Source organism: Carya illinoinensis, chromosome 10, assembly GCF_018687715.1.
Source record: "Carya illinoinensis cultivar Pawnee chromosome 10, C.illinoinensisPawnee_v1, whole genome shotgun sequence".
Taxonomy (NCBI): domain Eukaryota; kingdom Viridiplantae; phylum Streptophyta; class Magnoliopsida; order Fagales; family Juglandaceae; genus Carya; species Carya illinoinensis.
The window spans coordinates 1,748,416-1,759,680 of NC_056761.1; the positions used below are offsets into that span (position 1 = coordinate 1,748,416).

General features: G+C 37.6%; 2 protein-coding genes across 5 annotated transcripts in view; both read left to right on the top strand.

The window, feature by feature from the left end:
- Positions 1–7,693, top strand: part of LOC122278800 (trafficking protein particle complex subunit 8) — a 33,019-nt gene extending 25,326 nt beyond the window's left edge. For 3 of the 4 annotated variants that reach the window (XM_043088999.1, XM_043089000.1, XM_043089002.1), the window contains 12 exons: positions 1,286–1,424; positions 1,998–2,108; positions 2,203–2,266; positions 2,376–2,451; positions 3,957–4,139; positions 4,279–4,389; positions 4,657–4,821; positions 4,932–5,090; positions 5,326–5,559; positions 5,900–6,073; positions 6,633–6,745; positions 6,906–7,693. In XM_043088999.1, coding sequence (XP_042944933.1) covers positions 1,286–1,424; positions 1,998–2,108; positions 2,203–2,266; positions 2,376–2,451; positions 3,957–4,139; positions 4,279–4,389; positions 4,657–4,821; positions 4,932–5,090; positions 5,326–5,559; positions 5,900–6,073; positions 6,633–6,745; positions 6,906–7,449 — 2,073 coding nt within the window. In that variant the 3' untranslated portion in view covers positions 7,450–7,693. Of the gene's footprint in view, positions 1–1,285; positions 1,425–1,997; positions 2,109–2,202; positions 2,267–2,375; positions 2,452–3,956; positions 4,140–4,278; positions 4,390–4,656; positions 4,822–4,931; positions 5,091–5,325; positions 5,560–5,808; positions 6,074–6,632; positions 6,746–6,905 lie in introns of those variants that run through there. The other variant, XM_043089001.1, reaches the window with a different exon arrangement.
- A 1,092-nt stretch (positions 7,694–8,785) lies between these two features.
- LOC122278291 (syntaxin-121-like) lies at positions 8,786–11,235 on the top strand. Its single transcript, XM_043088476.1, has 2 exons — positions 8,786–9,642; positions 10,615–11,235. The coding sequence occupies exons 1-2, from the start codon at positions 9,090–9,092 to the stop codon at positions 10,974–10,976; spliced, it is 915 nt and encodes a 304-aa protein (XP_042944410.1). The 5' UTR covers positions 8,786–9,089; the 3' UTR covers positions 10,977–11,235.
- The last annotated feature ends 30 nt before the right edge of the window (positions 11,236–11,265 follow it).

The window sequence follows — 11,265 nt, forward strand, 5'->3', positions numbered from 1 at the left end:
AACAATCAATTTTAGGACCTGAACCGGTCTGTATCGGGCCTGAACTGGCCTGTATCAGGTCGGAACCGGACTATATCGGGTTGGACTGGCCTGTATCGGCCCGGTTTCGATCAGAACTGGTTCTGTTTCGTCGGAACCGGCCTATATCGGGTTGAAACGGCCTGTATCGGCCAGTTCCGGATTCGGGCGTATCGGGTTCAAGAATAACAACAAAACCACGAATAAGCTATTCCTAACCAGGAATAAGGAAAGTAGGGTTACTGTATTCCTGTTACCAAACAAGTGCTATTCCAGATAGGAATAGGTTCTTATTCCAGATTGGGGGCCTGCACAACCACGGATAGGATAGTGGAAACTTGTAGCCAAACGCCCCGAGACTCCTTCTTCGGCCGGTGATACACCGTCCTTCCGACAGCCGCTGGAGACGAAAACTCACCGGAGTGGACAGACCACGCTAGTGACCTTGATTTCGGTGTCCATTATCGGAGATAACCCCTTATGTCACCGGAAAAACACTTGGGAAGGAGCTGCCGGCTGAAACTTCACAGCACCACCAATGACCATCAACAACCACCAGCACCCACTGGAAAACACCACTAACTCTGTCGTACAACCCTCACCGACTACTCACCTCTCTGATACCATGTAGTCGATAAACAAGAGAGAGAGAGAAAATACTTTGTTCTGTGTTATTGGTGAATATCCAACTATACATATACATAAGAGTAGTGACCATTATACCCTCATACTATACAATTAGTTACAACTATGTATTCCGACAATATTTATCAGAAGAGGAATATCAAGGACTCAAGATTTTCTGTTTTTGATTCACCATGCCATGAACGTTTGGTGTGTACCCCATGTCCTCTTTTTTTATGGTTGTTAATAAAAGTTATCTTACTTACCAAAGAAATATTTCTAGAAATGCTGCCCTACCATTTGCTAGGGAAGGCATTCCTTTTGAATTCTCTTTGTGTACTTATGTTACGCCCCCAGCGATTTTTTAATGAAACATGGTATCTTTACTTATAGAAATAAAATAAAATCTTGTGAGAACATGCTAGAAGTCCCTGGTTCTTGGTCTTCTGATTTTCTTAAATAGGACTGTTTAAAAGTGTTATTGACTCTAGTTGATGGATAGCTGGTTGTTGATGTCACTGTTGTTTTTCCCGTATCCTTTTCTAGCTCCTAACTTCTAACTAAGTGTTCTCTTTTAAATACTTCCTGTGTACTTGGGCTATGCCTATATACTTGATCTATAAAACTTTATTTAACATTTCAGGCTTCTGTTAGAGAAAGTTTGTGGCGCTCTTTAGAGGAGGACATGATTCCATCCTTGCCTACTGCCAGGACTAACTGGTTGGAGTTGCAATCAAAACTTGTCTCAAAGTACAGAGAATCAAATGTTTGTGTGGTTGGAGGTATGAAGGTGATAGGATTTCACATGAAGGTGCTTTATCAAACAATATTGTATCATATCAGTTAATGAATAATGTGGCAATATATTGCTTTTAAATTTCTGTTCTGCAACATTTGATAACCAATTTTCTGCCTCTGGGCTGTATGATCAGGTGGTCGAGAGGGGCCACAAAAATGGCACGCGTGTAGTCCCATCGTCTTTCTTGTCGGTCCATCTGTTTAAATCTACCTGTTTGGAGGGATATCAGTTATTGTTTTACTCGGACTAAAACATCTTTACTTGAAATAAGGGTAATATAATGCCATCTGTTACTTTTGGAAAGTGGACATGCATGATGGGACATCCCAAGCTGGGAAACGGTACAAAGAAAGTGTGCTCGTTCTATTTGTAAAGAATTATTTTTTAGGAAGTATATTCGTAAAGAATTTTCTAGGAGTACATATTCAGTTCGAATATCCCTTTAGTCAAAACTGCAAATAATATGGAGACGAGGTTGAAATGTCTTGCAAGAGTTGGTACTTTATGCCCTGGAATTGACAGATGGTTTTAATGTTTTGATTTTCATCCATTTCAGAAGCTGTAAAGGTGGATATTGAATTTAAAAACCCTCTGCAAATTCCAATTTCCATCTCCAGTGTTTCCCTGATATGTGACCTTTCTGCAATATCCGATGAATTGAATTCTGGTTAGTTTCCATCAGCTTTTTTGTGATTTTTTGTTGTTGTCCACAGTATAGATATATGTCAGAAAGGGTAATAGTTTTATCATTATTGGTGCAGACGCATGTAGCTCAACTGTGGGGTCTCAGAATGATGATGACTCTAGCAATTTGACCACCGATAGGTATGCTTCTGGATTTTTAAATAAAAATCAGGTCAGCATATTACCGTGATGGTTTTCTCACTCATTGTGTTTGCAACTGCTGAGATGGATCTTGGCTTGATTATTGCAGGGATATGAGCTCTGAAAATTTCTCATTTTCTTCATCTGAGGTTGACTTTTCATTAGGAGGGGGTGACACAACTCTGGTGAGTGGTCCCCAGAAACCAATGAATAAATGCATGGAAATCTCTTTTGTTGTTTATTTGTTGTAATCTAACTACTGTGGGAAGTCATTGCGGTCCTACCAAAGAGGAGTCCTGGAAGAGTAGTTTTGGATATTTTACGAAGTCCTAACCTTCATAGTTTTGCTTGAAGAGTCTGTTCTCAAGAATTGAAGAATTTTACCATTTTACCCCTTCTGATTTTATTTTTATAATGTCCTGAATCTTCTTGCAATTGGCAGTGCTTTGTGGTTTGATGAAGGTTATCCCATCTTTTTATTTTTTTTATTTTTTTATATAAATTGTCGGGGAACCTCTCCAAGGCAAGGCCCTTTGGATCCACCCCTACAGAGTAAATTCTGGTCCTGTGCACCGCACCCTCGGAAGTTTCCCTACACGGAACTGGTTAAATCGCTAGTTTTTCACCAGGGGGTGTGGCCCCAAGGGATTGTTTGCACCCATGAGGTGTTGAGCCTTGGACCTTGAAGGGAGTGATACCCCAAGACCAAGGCCTTTACCACTTGGGCCAACCCCTTGGGGTTTGAAGGTTGTCCCATCTTGAAACTCACAAGTCACAGGTTGAAGACAGCAGAAAATATCATTAGCTATTTTTTAGCTGTACATGCTTCTAGATGGTCTTGATCTGAATTTCACTGCCAGATTGATGTGGAACTTGCTTCATAATAGAAAAATACATGCAGCTTTTGGGTGACAACAGATTTGATTATTCGTATAATCAACTGGTCTCTATTATTTTAGCAATTACAACCAATTGGAATGGAACTTCATGACATGTCCAAACTGAAACAGCCGAATCTGAAGAAATTGTGACATCAGAATGTGCTCTGGTCAACCAAGAAATGAACTTCACAGCTAGTTTTGCAGCTTTGTATAAGTAAAAGATAAACGTCCTCAACAAACTCTCTCTCTCCCCCACAAAACTTTAACAGTGGCAAAGGTTTCTTTAGGGTTCTTACAAAGGCCAAACATATCTGGTTAAAAGTATAATTCATTTTTATTTTTAACTTAAGTTTAAGTTAAAAATAAACTTAAGAGAAGAAAAAATATTTGTTTTTTGTAATTGTACAACGAATTTTTTAAACATCTTATTCTTATTATAGTATAAGATTGATGTTTGATTTTTTATTTTATTAATTTTTTTAATAATTATCTATAATTATCTATAAAAATAATTAGATATAATATCTTCGACCTTGTCAAGGGATAGTGAGAAAACGAAATCCGGATAAATACCAAAACTTTAACAGTGGCAAAGGTTTCTTTAGGGTTTTCTCCTGGGGATGGTTATGTTATCTTGCATTATTCTGGGGAAAAAGAACTGCCTAAAACATATTTCAATTCAAATAATTATAATTCTATATGATGAATAAAACTTCCGTACTGAAATTAGTCAAGCTTTACTTCTTAAGAAAAGCCAAATTGAACAAATTATACTTGTTTTGAACAAAATGTCAATACTCTTTTCTCAGGTGCAACTAATGGTAGCTCCCAAAGTTGAAGGCATCCTTCAAATTTCTGGTGTTAGGTGGAAGTTGTCAGGTTCGGTAGTTGGTCTTCACAAATTTGACTCGAATATGAAGAACAAAATTATGAAGGGAAGAAGGAAAGCTAAACATTCTCCCTGTGATAATCTAAAATTTATAGTGATCAAGGTGCATAATCTTTAGTACACCTTCTCTCTCTCTCTCTCTCTCTCTCTCTCTCTCTCTCTCTCTCTCTCTCTCTTCCAGTATGTACATTGTAGACTAAGCTGAAGCAGAATTTTTGTTCTCTATTTTTCTCAACATCCAGAGTCTACCCAAGCTCGAGGGCTCCGTTCATTCTCTGCCTGAAAAGGCATATGCAGGAGATCTACGGCATCTTATGTTGGAGTTGAGGAACCCATCAGAATTTACTGTGCAGGTATGATAGTTGTTGAATTGTGGTTCTACTTTGTAGTTTTTAGTTTCCCTGTATATGTCATTACATCAAAACATGTATCTTGTATGTGATGGCCTTGAGTGGGAAATATATCTTTGGTTGTCCATCCTGTAGCCATTATGCATTCAACGTGCATGCATTTTTTGGGCGACAGATATAGCTAAGCTTGCCTAGGTCTCGGGCTTGGGCTAGCTGATCTGGCTGCACGGTTTTGTGTGTGCATTTACACTAATTACGTATCTTTTGCAGAATTTGAAACTGAAGATTAGCCATCCTAGATTCCTGAACATTGGGAGTCATGGAAATCTGAAAACAGAGTTTCTGTCTTGCTTAGAGAAAAAGATGGCTTCTGAGCGAAGTGTTGTTCATGCTAATTCTAATAACTTGTCTCAGACGGTGTTTCTGTTTCCCAAGGTCAGTGATTCATTGCCCCATTGTTATCTATGGCAATTTAAGTTGAATTGGTAATAGGCTACATATATGGAGGCAACTTTGGTCTTATGGATGATGCCTTTGTCTTTCAGGAAACTCTAATTCAAGGTGAAATGCCCTTATTGTGGCCTCTTTGGCTTCGCGCTGCTGTTCCTGGACACATTTCCTTATACATTTCTGTATATTACGAGATGGGAGATATATCAAGTGTCATGAGATACCGTACTCTACGCATGCATTACAATTTGCAGGTGTGTGCTTAAATATGGAAGATGGTATGTGCGGATTTAATTTGTTTTTATTTCTCTATAGTGTTAATCTCGTCAAGCGTAGGTATATATCGTCACTCTTTTTTTTTTGCAGTTATATTGGTTTATTAAATTTTCTATTGTAATATTTATGGTGGACTATTGTATATATTGTGTATTTTAGCTTCTCCTTTTTCTGAAGGTACAAATGCCTATTCATTAAATCCATCCTCTACAGGTATTGCCATCACTGGATGTGTCATTCCAAGTCAGTCCTTGTCCATCAAGATTGCAAGAGTTCCTTGTCCGCATGGATGTTATCAACAGGACTAGTTCAGAGAGTTTCCATGTTCATCAGTTATCAGCTGTTGGGCACCAGTGGGAGATTTCATTGCTTCAGCCTGTTGATACCATATTCCCTTCAGAGTCTTTAATGGCTGGTCAAGCGTTGACTTGTTTCTTCAGGCTAAAGGTTGATACAAATTACACATTTTTTGCTTCGTTTTTTTGTAGGGCGATTTCTATTTACGTTATCTTTGGGGCAGAGGGACATTTTGTCCTATTCATTTAATTAATTCGTACATCAGGATTTTGGACAGAACTAACTTTGCACTGATCATAATGTAGTTAAAAGTTCTGAAGGACATCTTTTGAGTTTTATATTTTAAATAACTTATTTTAGACCTCATATCATGTGATGATTAGGCTTCCTGGTTTTAAGCTCCATGCAGTGCCCTGGTCTTGTCATGTTGCAGCATACACTGGTGTTTTTGACTTATCATTATTGCTCATCAAATTATTTTTGGCACCAGAGTTATAGGAAGCCATTAACTTCCACAGACAAGGTCTCTACCCTTTCCCCACTCCTTGGAAGTGATGTGAGATTACGTCCTGAGGGTAGTAATGAACCACTTTTTGATATTTCTTGCTCGCCTCTGGCTGATTTCCACCATTGTGAAAGATTGCACCAGAAAATGTCGCATCAGGTTTGTAACTTTCTTGCCATATATTGACTTATTTTAGTGCTCAGTTGCAACATATACTCATTCAGATCGCATTGTTTGGCATCATTAATCACACTAACACTATAGTTCACTTGCAATTGCTGTTTGAGTCATTTTGTGATTGATGCTCATATTAATGTATGTATAGATCTGTATATCTTGGTTGTATTATTTGTTCTAGCGACGGTGCACATGTGCAAAGATCTGAAAGGAAAAAAAATAGTAACAAAAGGTGACAGAAAAAGAAATTGCCCGATTGGTTCTTGCTGAACTGCTGAATATCCCCTTACGAACCTTAAAAGCAAGATTAATTTCAACTCTGTAAGTTCACTTCAATAACTTGAGGGATCTATGGTTTATAACTTAGGAGCCCCAGGTCCTATCGAATCTAGATGACAAAAGTGTTGTTTGAAAGCTAACCTTAGGTTCCTCTGCATCACTAACAATTTGCTCAGTCCAAATTTTGTCGCATGCGTACTTTGGTTGCTGGTATCTTGCTTTACCATTTCATTCAACTTTTTTTAATTTTTCCATGGATCAGGGAGACCCAAACGCAGTTGACTTCATATTGATCTCTCAGCCACTGAAGGATAACATCACTCCTGGGATTGCGGATCCACCTCATCTTTTTTCTCACCATGCATGTCACTGCAGGCAAGTTCCACACAACCTAAGGATATTAATTATGAATCTACAATTGATACTAATTCTTGTTCTCTTTTATTCCCATTTCATCTCCACCTTCCTTTGAAAAATAAAAAGAAAAAGAAAAATCTTAGGTTTAATATAATAACCCTTTTTTTCTCTGATATAGTACTTCAAGCACGAGCCCAATATCGTGGCTAGTGGATGGCCCTCGGACACTATTTCATGACTTCTCTGCATCCTTTCGTGAAATTAATTTGAAGATGGTTATTTACAACTCATCAGAAGCTGTCGCATCTATATGCATAAAAACCTTTGATTCCCCCAGTACTAGCGGCCATACAAGTGAAGGAACTGCCGATCTATCTTCTGGAGACCAGACAGGGTGGCACGATGCTTCAGTTGTGAATAACATTAAAGTTACATCTGACCTTCTTGGAGCCCGAGTTGGAAAGTCGTTGTCACTTGAGAGTGTCCCCCCATTCATTTGGTCGGGGGCAAGCTCAACCAGAGTCCAGCTTGAGCCTATGTCTGCAACTGAAATTCCTCTTCAAATTTGCGTATTCTCGCCTGGGATATACGATCTGTCAAACTATGTTTTGCAATGGAGTCTTCCATCCTCCGTTGATTCGGGAAATCAGGAGGGAAAGAGTCAGCATTCAGGAACATGCCAGGGGTATCCCTATTATCTTAGTGTGCTCCAATCAGTTTGACGTTTAAGCTCGTGTATTCTGGTGTTGTAACTTCGACCTGTATAGTGCTTTCGTGTATTTTCCACAGCATTAGGAGTTTTAAAAAGCCAATCTAAAAGATGGGGAAGCAAAATCATTTTTTTTCCTTGAAATAGTAACAGAAGTTTAAAAACGAATTTATCGTATTGCCAAAATCCAAATGACGTAACATTGGCTGACAATTTTTTTAATAGAGAAATACGAGTTATTTTGATGCTTTGGGCAATCCTGATCATTTTCCTCTTCATATTTGTTACATGTGCAAATGCATCTTAACGTATAACCTACGAGGCATGTGCTTCGTCAAAATTGACCAGTATTTGCTTATGACTACCTCAAGATTACTTTAGAAGTCTTTGCAAGTTATGAATGAACATTCAAACTTGTACCAAGTATTTCATGTTGCGAAAAGCGAGAAAGGCATTTAGACCAGCCTACCCCAGGCGTACTAAAGGGTGTATACTTTATTCGATGTCGACGGTCGAGACTCAAGAGTCAATATCATCATTACTCTCGATGCGATATGTATGCACATAAAGGCCCCAAATCTGGGACTAATGACAAGTGAAAAGAACAGAGAGAAGAAAACCCTTGACTCAGTCACTCGGCACTTAATGGTAGCTTTTGTGTGCGTGTGTTTGTATTTATTTATTTTTCTTTTTTGAGTAATTCTATATACAAATTGTAAATGCATAAAAGTTACATAATTTTTTAAAAAAGAGTGAAATTTATTATTAAAAATTAATTTTTTTCATATGAATTTATATTTTATTCATTTTTTTAAAGTAATTACACGACAGTTGTACAATTCACGATTGTAAATATCTTTTATCAATTATTAAACTCATTTCAATTTAAAATCTCTTTATACGTAAAATTTATAATTTTTTTTTAACTCAACACTTTCTTATACGTGTGACTCATAATGCAGGATTTGTATAATTTATGATTGTAAATATATTTTCTTAATTATTAAACTTATTTCAATTCAAAATCTCTTTATATATAAAATTTATAAATTTTTCAACTCAATACTTCTTTACAAGTGAGGTTTATAAACTTTTTTAACTTCTCATAATTAGTACTAAACTCAACTTAACATCTAAACATATCTAAACTTATCTTAAATGAACTCTATAAAACTCACTCTACCATCTCAACTTATTATTATACATATAAAAAAAAAAAACTCAACTAATAATCTAAACGTAGTCTAACAGTATTACGTTGGATGGGCCTAATTTACTGCAAGTGAGAACTGAGAAACTAGATTTCTAATTGGCAATCTCACTCCAACTTCCATTAGAATAATTATATTTGTTGTACAGTAGAGTTGGAAGGAATATACCAAGATAAATAGCCGTTAGATAAAAGACCTCACCCCCGTGACATTTGGCACCCACAACTTCCTCTCCCTCCGGATTTGACTTCTACAGATCTCTCTCTCTCTCAAAACCGGCAGACCCCGTTTGACCAGTCCTCCACCCTCCCTTCCTCCTGAAAGTTATTAAAGCTCTCTGTTCTCGATTTTTGCTTATTATCACATGATCTGTAAAGCGATAATATCATAAACTTCATTCAATTTTCTGTCTTTTTAATTACAAGCGAAACGATCCAACAAGATGAACAATCTCTTCTCCGAATCCTTCTCTCGCTTCCGAAGCGACGAAACAGCCTCGCCGGCTCACCACGTCATAGAGATGGCCTCTTCGCCTTCCACCGGCGTTAACCTGGACAGGTTCTTCGAGGACGTCGAGGCCGTCAAGGACGAGCTCAAGGAGCTCAACCGCCTCAACCAGGCACTCCGCAGCTCCCACGAGCATAGCCAGACCCTTCATAACGCCAAGGCCGTCAAGGACCTCCGATCCCGCATGGACGCCGATGTCTCTCTCGCCCTCAAGAAGGCCAAGCTCATCAAGATCAAGCTCGAGGCCCTCGACCGCTCCAACGCTGCCAACCGCAGCCTCCCTGGCTGCGGACCCGGTTCCTCCTCCGACCGGACCAGGACCTCCGTGGTGAACAGCCTCAGGAAGAAGCTCAAGGACTCTATGGAGAGCTTCAACACTTTGCGGCAGCAAATCTCCTCCGAGTACAGGGAGACCGTACAACGGAGATACTTCACCGTCACCGGTGAAAACCCAGATGACAAAACCGTTGACCTTCTCATCTCTACAGGTGTGAGTTTGATTTTGCCATCCCTTCTAAAATTATAAAACAAGGGTGGCTCTACAGCCGGAGCTACTGCTGGGGCTCCCGCCAGTACATTTTGTGTGTATTTTTTTTTTTTGCTATCTTTTTTGTTACTTGTATTTATTAAAATTTTTAAATATTTAAAAAAAAAATCATAATATTATTAAAAAATAATAATAAGACTTTCAAATATATTTATCAAACGTGTCCACTTATATTTTTTTTTATTTCTTATTTTTTTAATAGTTAAAAAATTGACTATTGATGAATTTATATATATTTTTTATTTTTTTCTTAATGATTAAGGATGTTTAAAAAATACTTGAAGAAAAATAAAATAACTCATTTGTACTTGTGTGTAAATTTGATAGTCACCCTAACATTATCCTTATTAAAAAAAACTTAATTATTAAATTAAAAAAAAAAACTAGTGGGAGCTGCTAGTGGGAAAAATAGCATTTTTTTTATAAAATAAATAATTAAATCTATATCTTCTAGTCAGTTTAAATTTTTAAAATAAATAATAATTGTACATAGTATCAGAATAGAGGTTTAAATTCGAATCTAACTCTATATTTTATCTTATTTAATTAAAATTTTCACGACCATTCATTAAGAAAAAGTCTAGCTCACATATGAGGATGAGTGTTAAGATATAAAATAAATAATAAAATTTAACTATTTTTATCATCTTAAACTTAAATTTTTGTAATCAGTAGTAATTACACACTTCATGTTCTTAACGTCTTTCATCTTTCTCCGATATAATTTTTTCTAAATAAGGATTTTGTGCTTATAATTATGATAGTTTGGTGAATTTCTTTGATTAATATGAATAATTCGGGAGAAAAATCAGAACTTTTGTCCTAGAGACGTTGTTTATCAGTTAATTCCTGATCTTCTGTATACAAATTAGTGAAATTCGAGAGAATATAACACAAGGATAAATCCATACAGGTGAGAGCGAGACATTTTTGCAAAAAGCGATTCAAGAGCAAGGGAGAGGAAGAGTTTTGGACACAATACATGAGATACAAGAGAGGCACGATGCGGTGAGGGAGATTGAGAAGAATCTCAAGGAGCTGCACCAGGTGTTCTTGGACATGGCGGTGTTGGTCCAGGCACAAGGTGAGCAATTGGACAACATCGAGAGTCATGTGGCCAGAGCCAATTCGTTCGTGAGGGGGGGAACCCATGAGTTGCATACTGCCAGAAAGTACCAAAAGAACACCCGGAAATGCACCTGTTTTGCCATTATACTTTTGCTGTTGATTGTTTTGTTTGTGGTGCTCTTTACGGTCCAGCCATGGAAAAAATAACACTCCTACAGCGTAGGGACTCGGAAGGATCGCCTTGCGAATGTCTATACGGCTCTGCCACTGCTGCTACTTTTAGCTCATCATTTTATATCTTCAAACCCAAATTAAGTGCATGTTTGGAGGTTGTCGACAAAGTTTCAGAGTTTTGAGGAAAAATAAATGAGAAGTTTTTGAAAGTTGTAGGTTCCCTCTCCTCTATTGTTGTGTTCAAGCATTCGAAGAGATTCGTATTAATCGGCATGAGCTACTTTGTGTTGAAGCATTTGAAGTCGCATGTTTGTACCCGAAG

What these genes read in the sequence shown, in the direction of transcription:
- LOC122278291 (XM_043088476.1), top strand. Translation starts at nt 9,090, where the DNA reads ATGAACAATCTCTTCTCCGAATCCTTCTCTCGCTTCCGAAGCGACGAA. An exon ending in TGACCTTCTCATCTCTACAG is followed by an intron (nt 9,643 to 10,614) that starts GTGTGAGTTTGA and finishes AAATCCATACAG; the next exon opens with GTGAGAGCGAGACATTTTTG.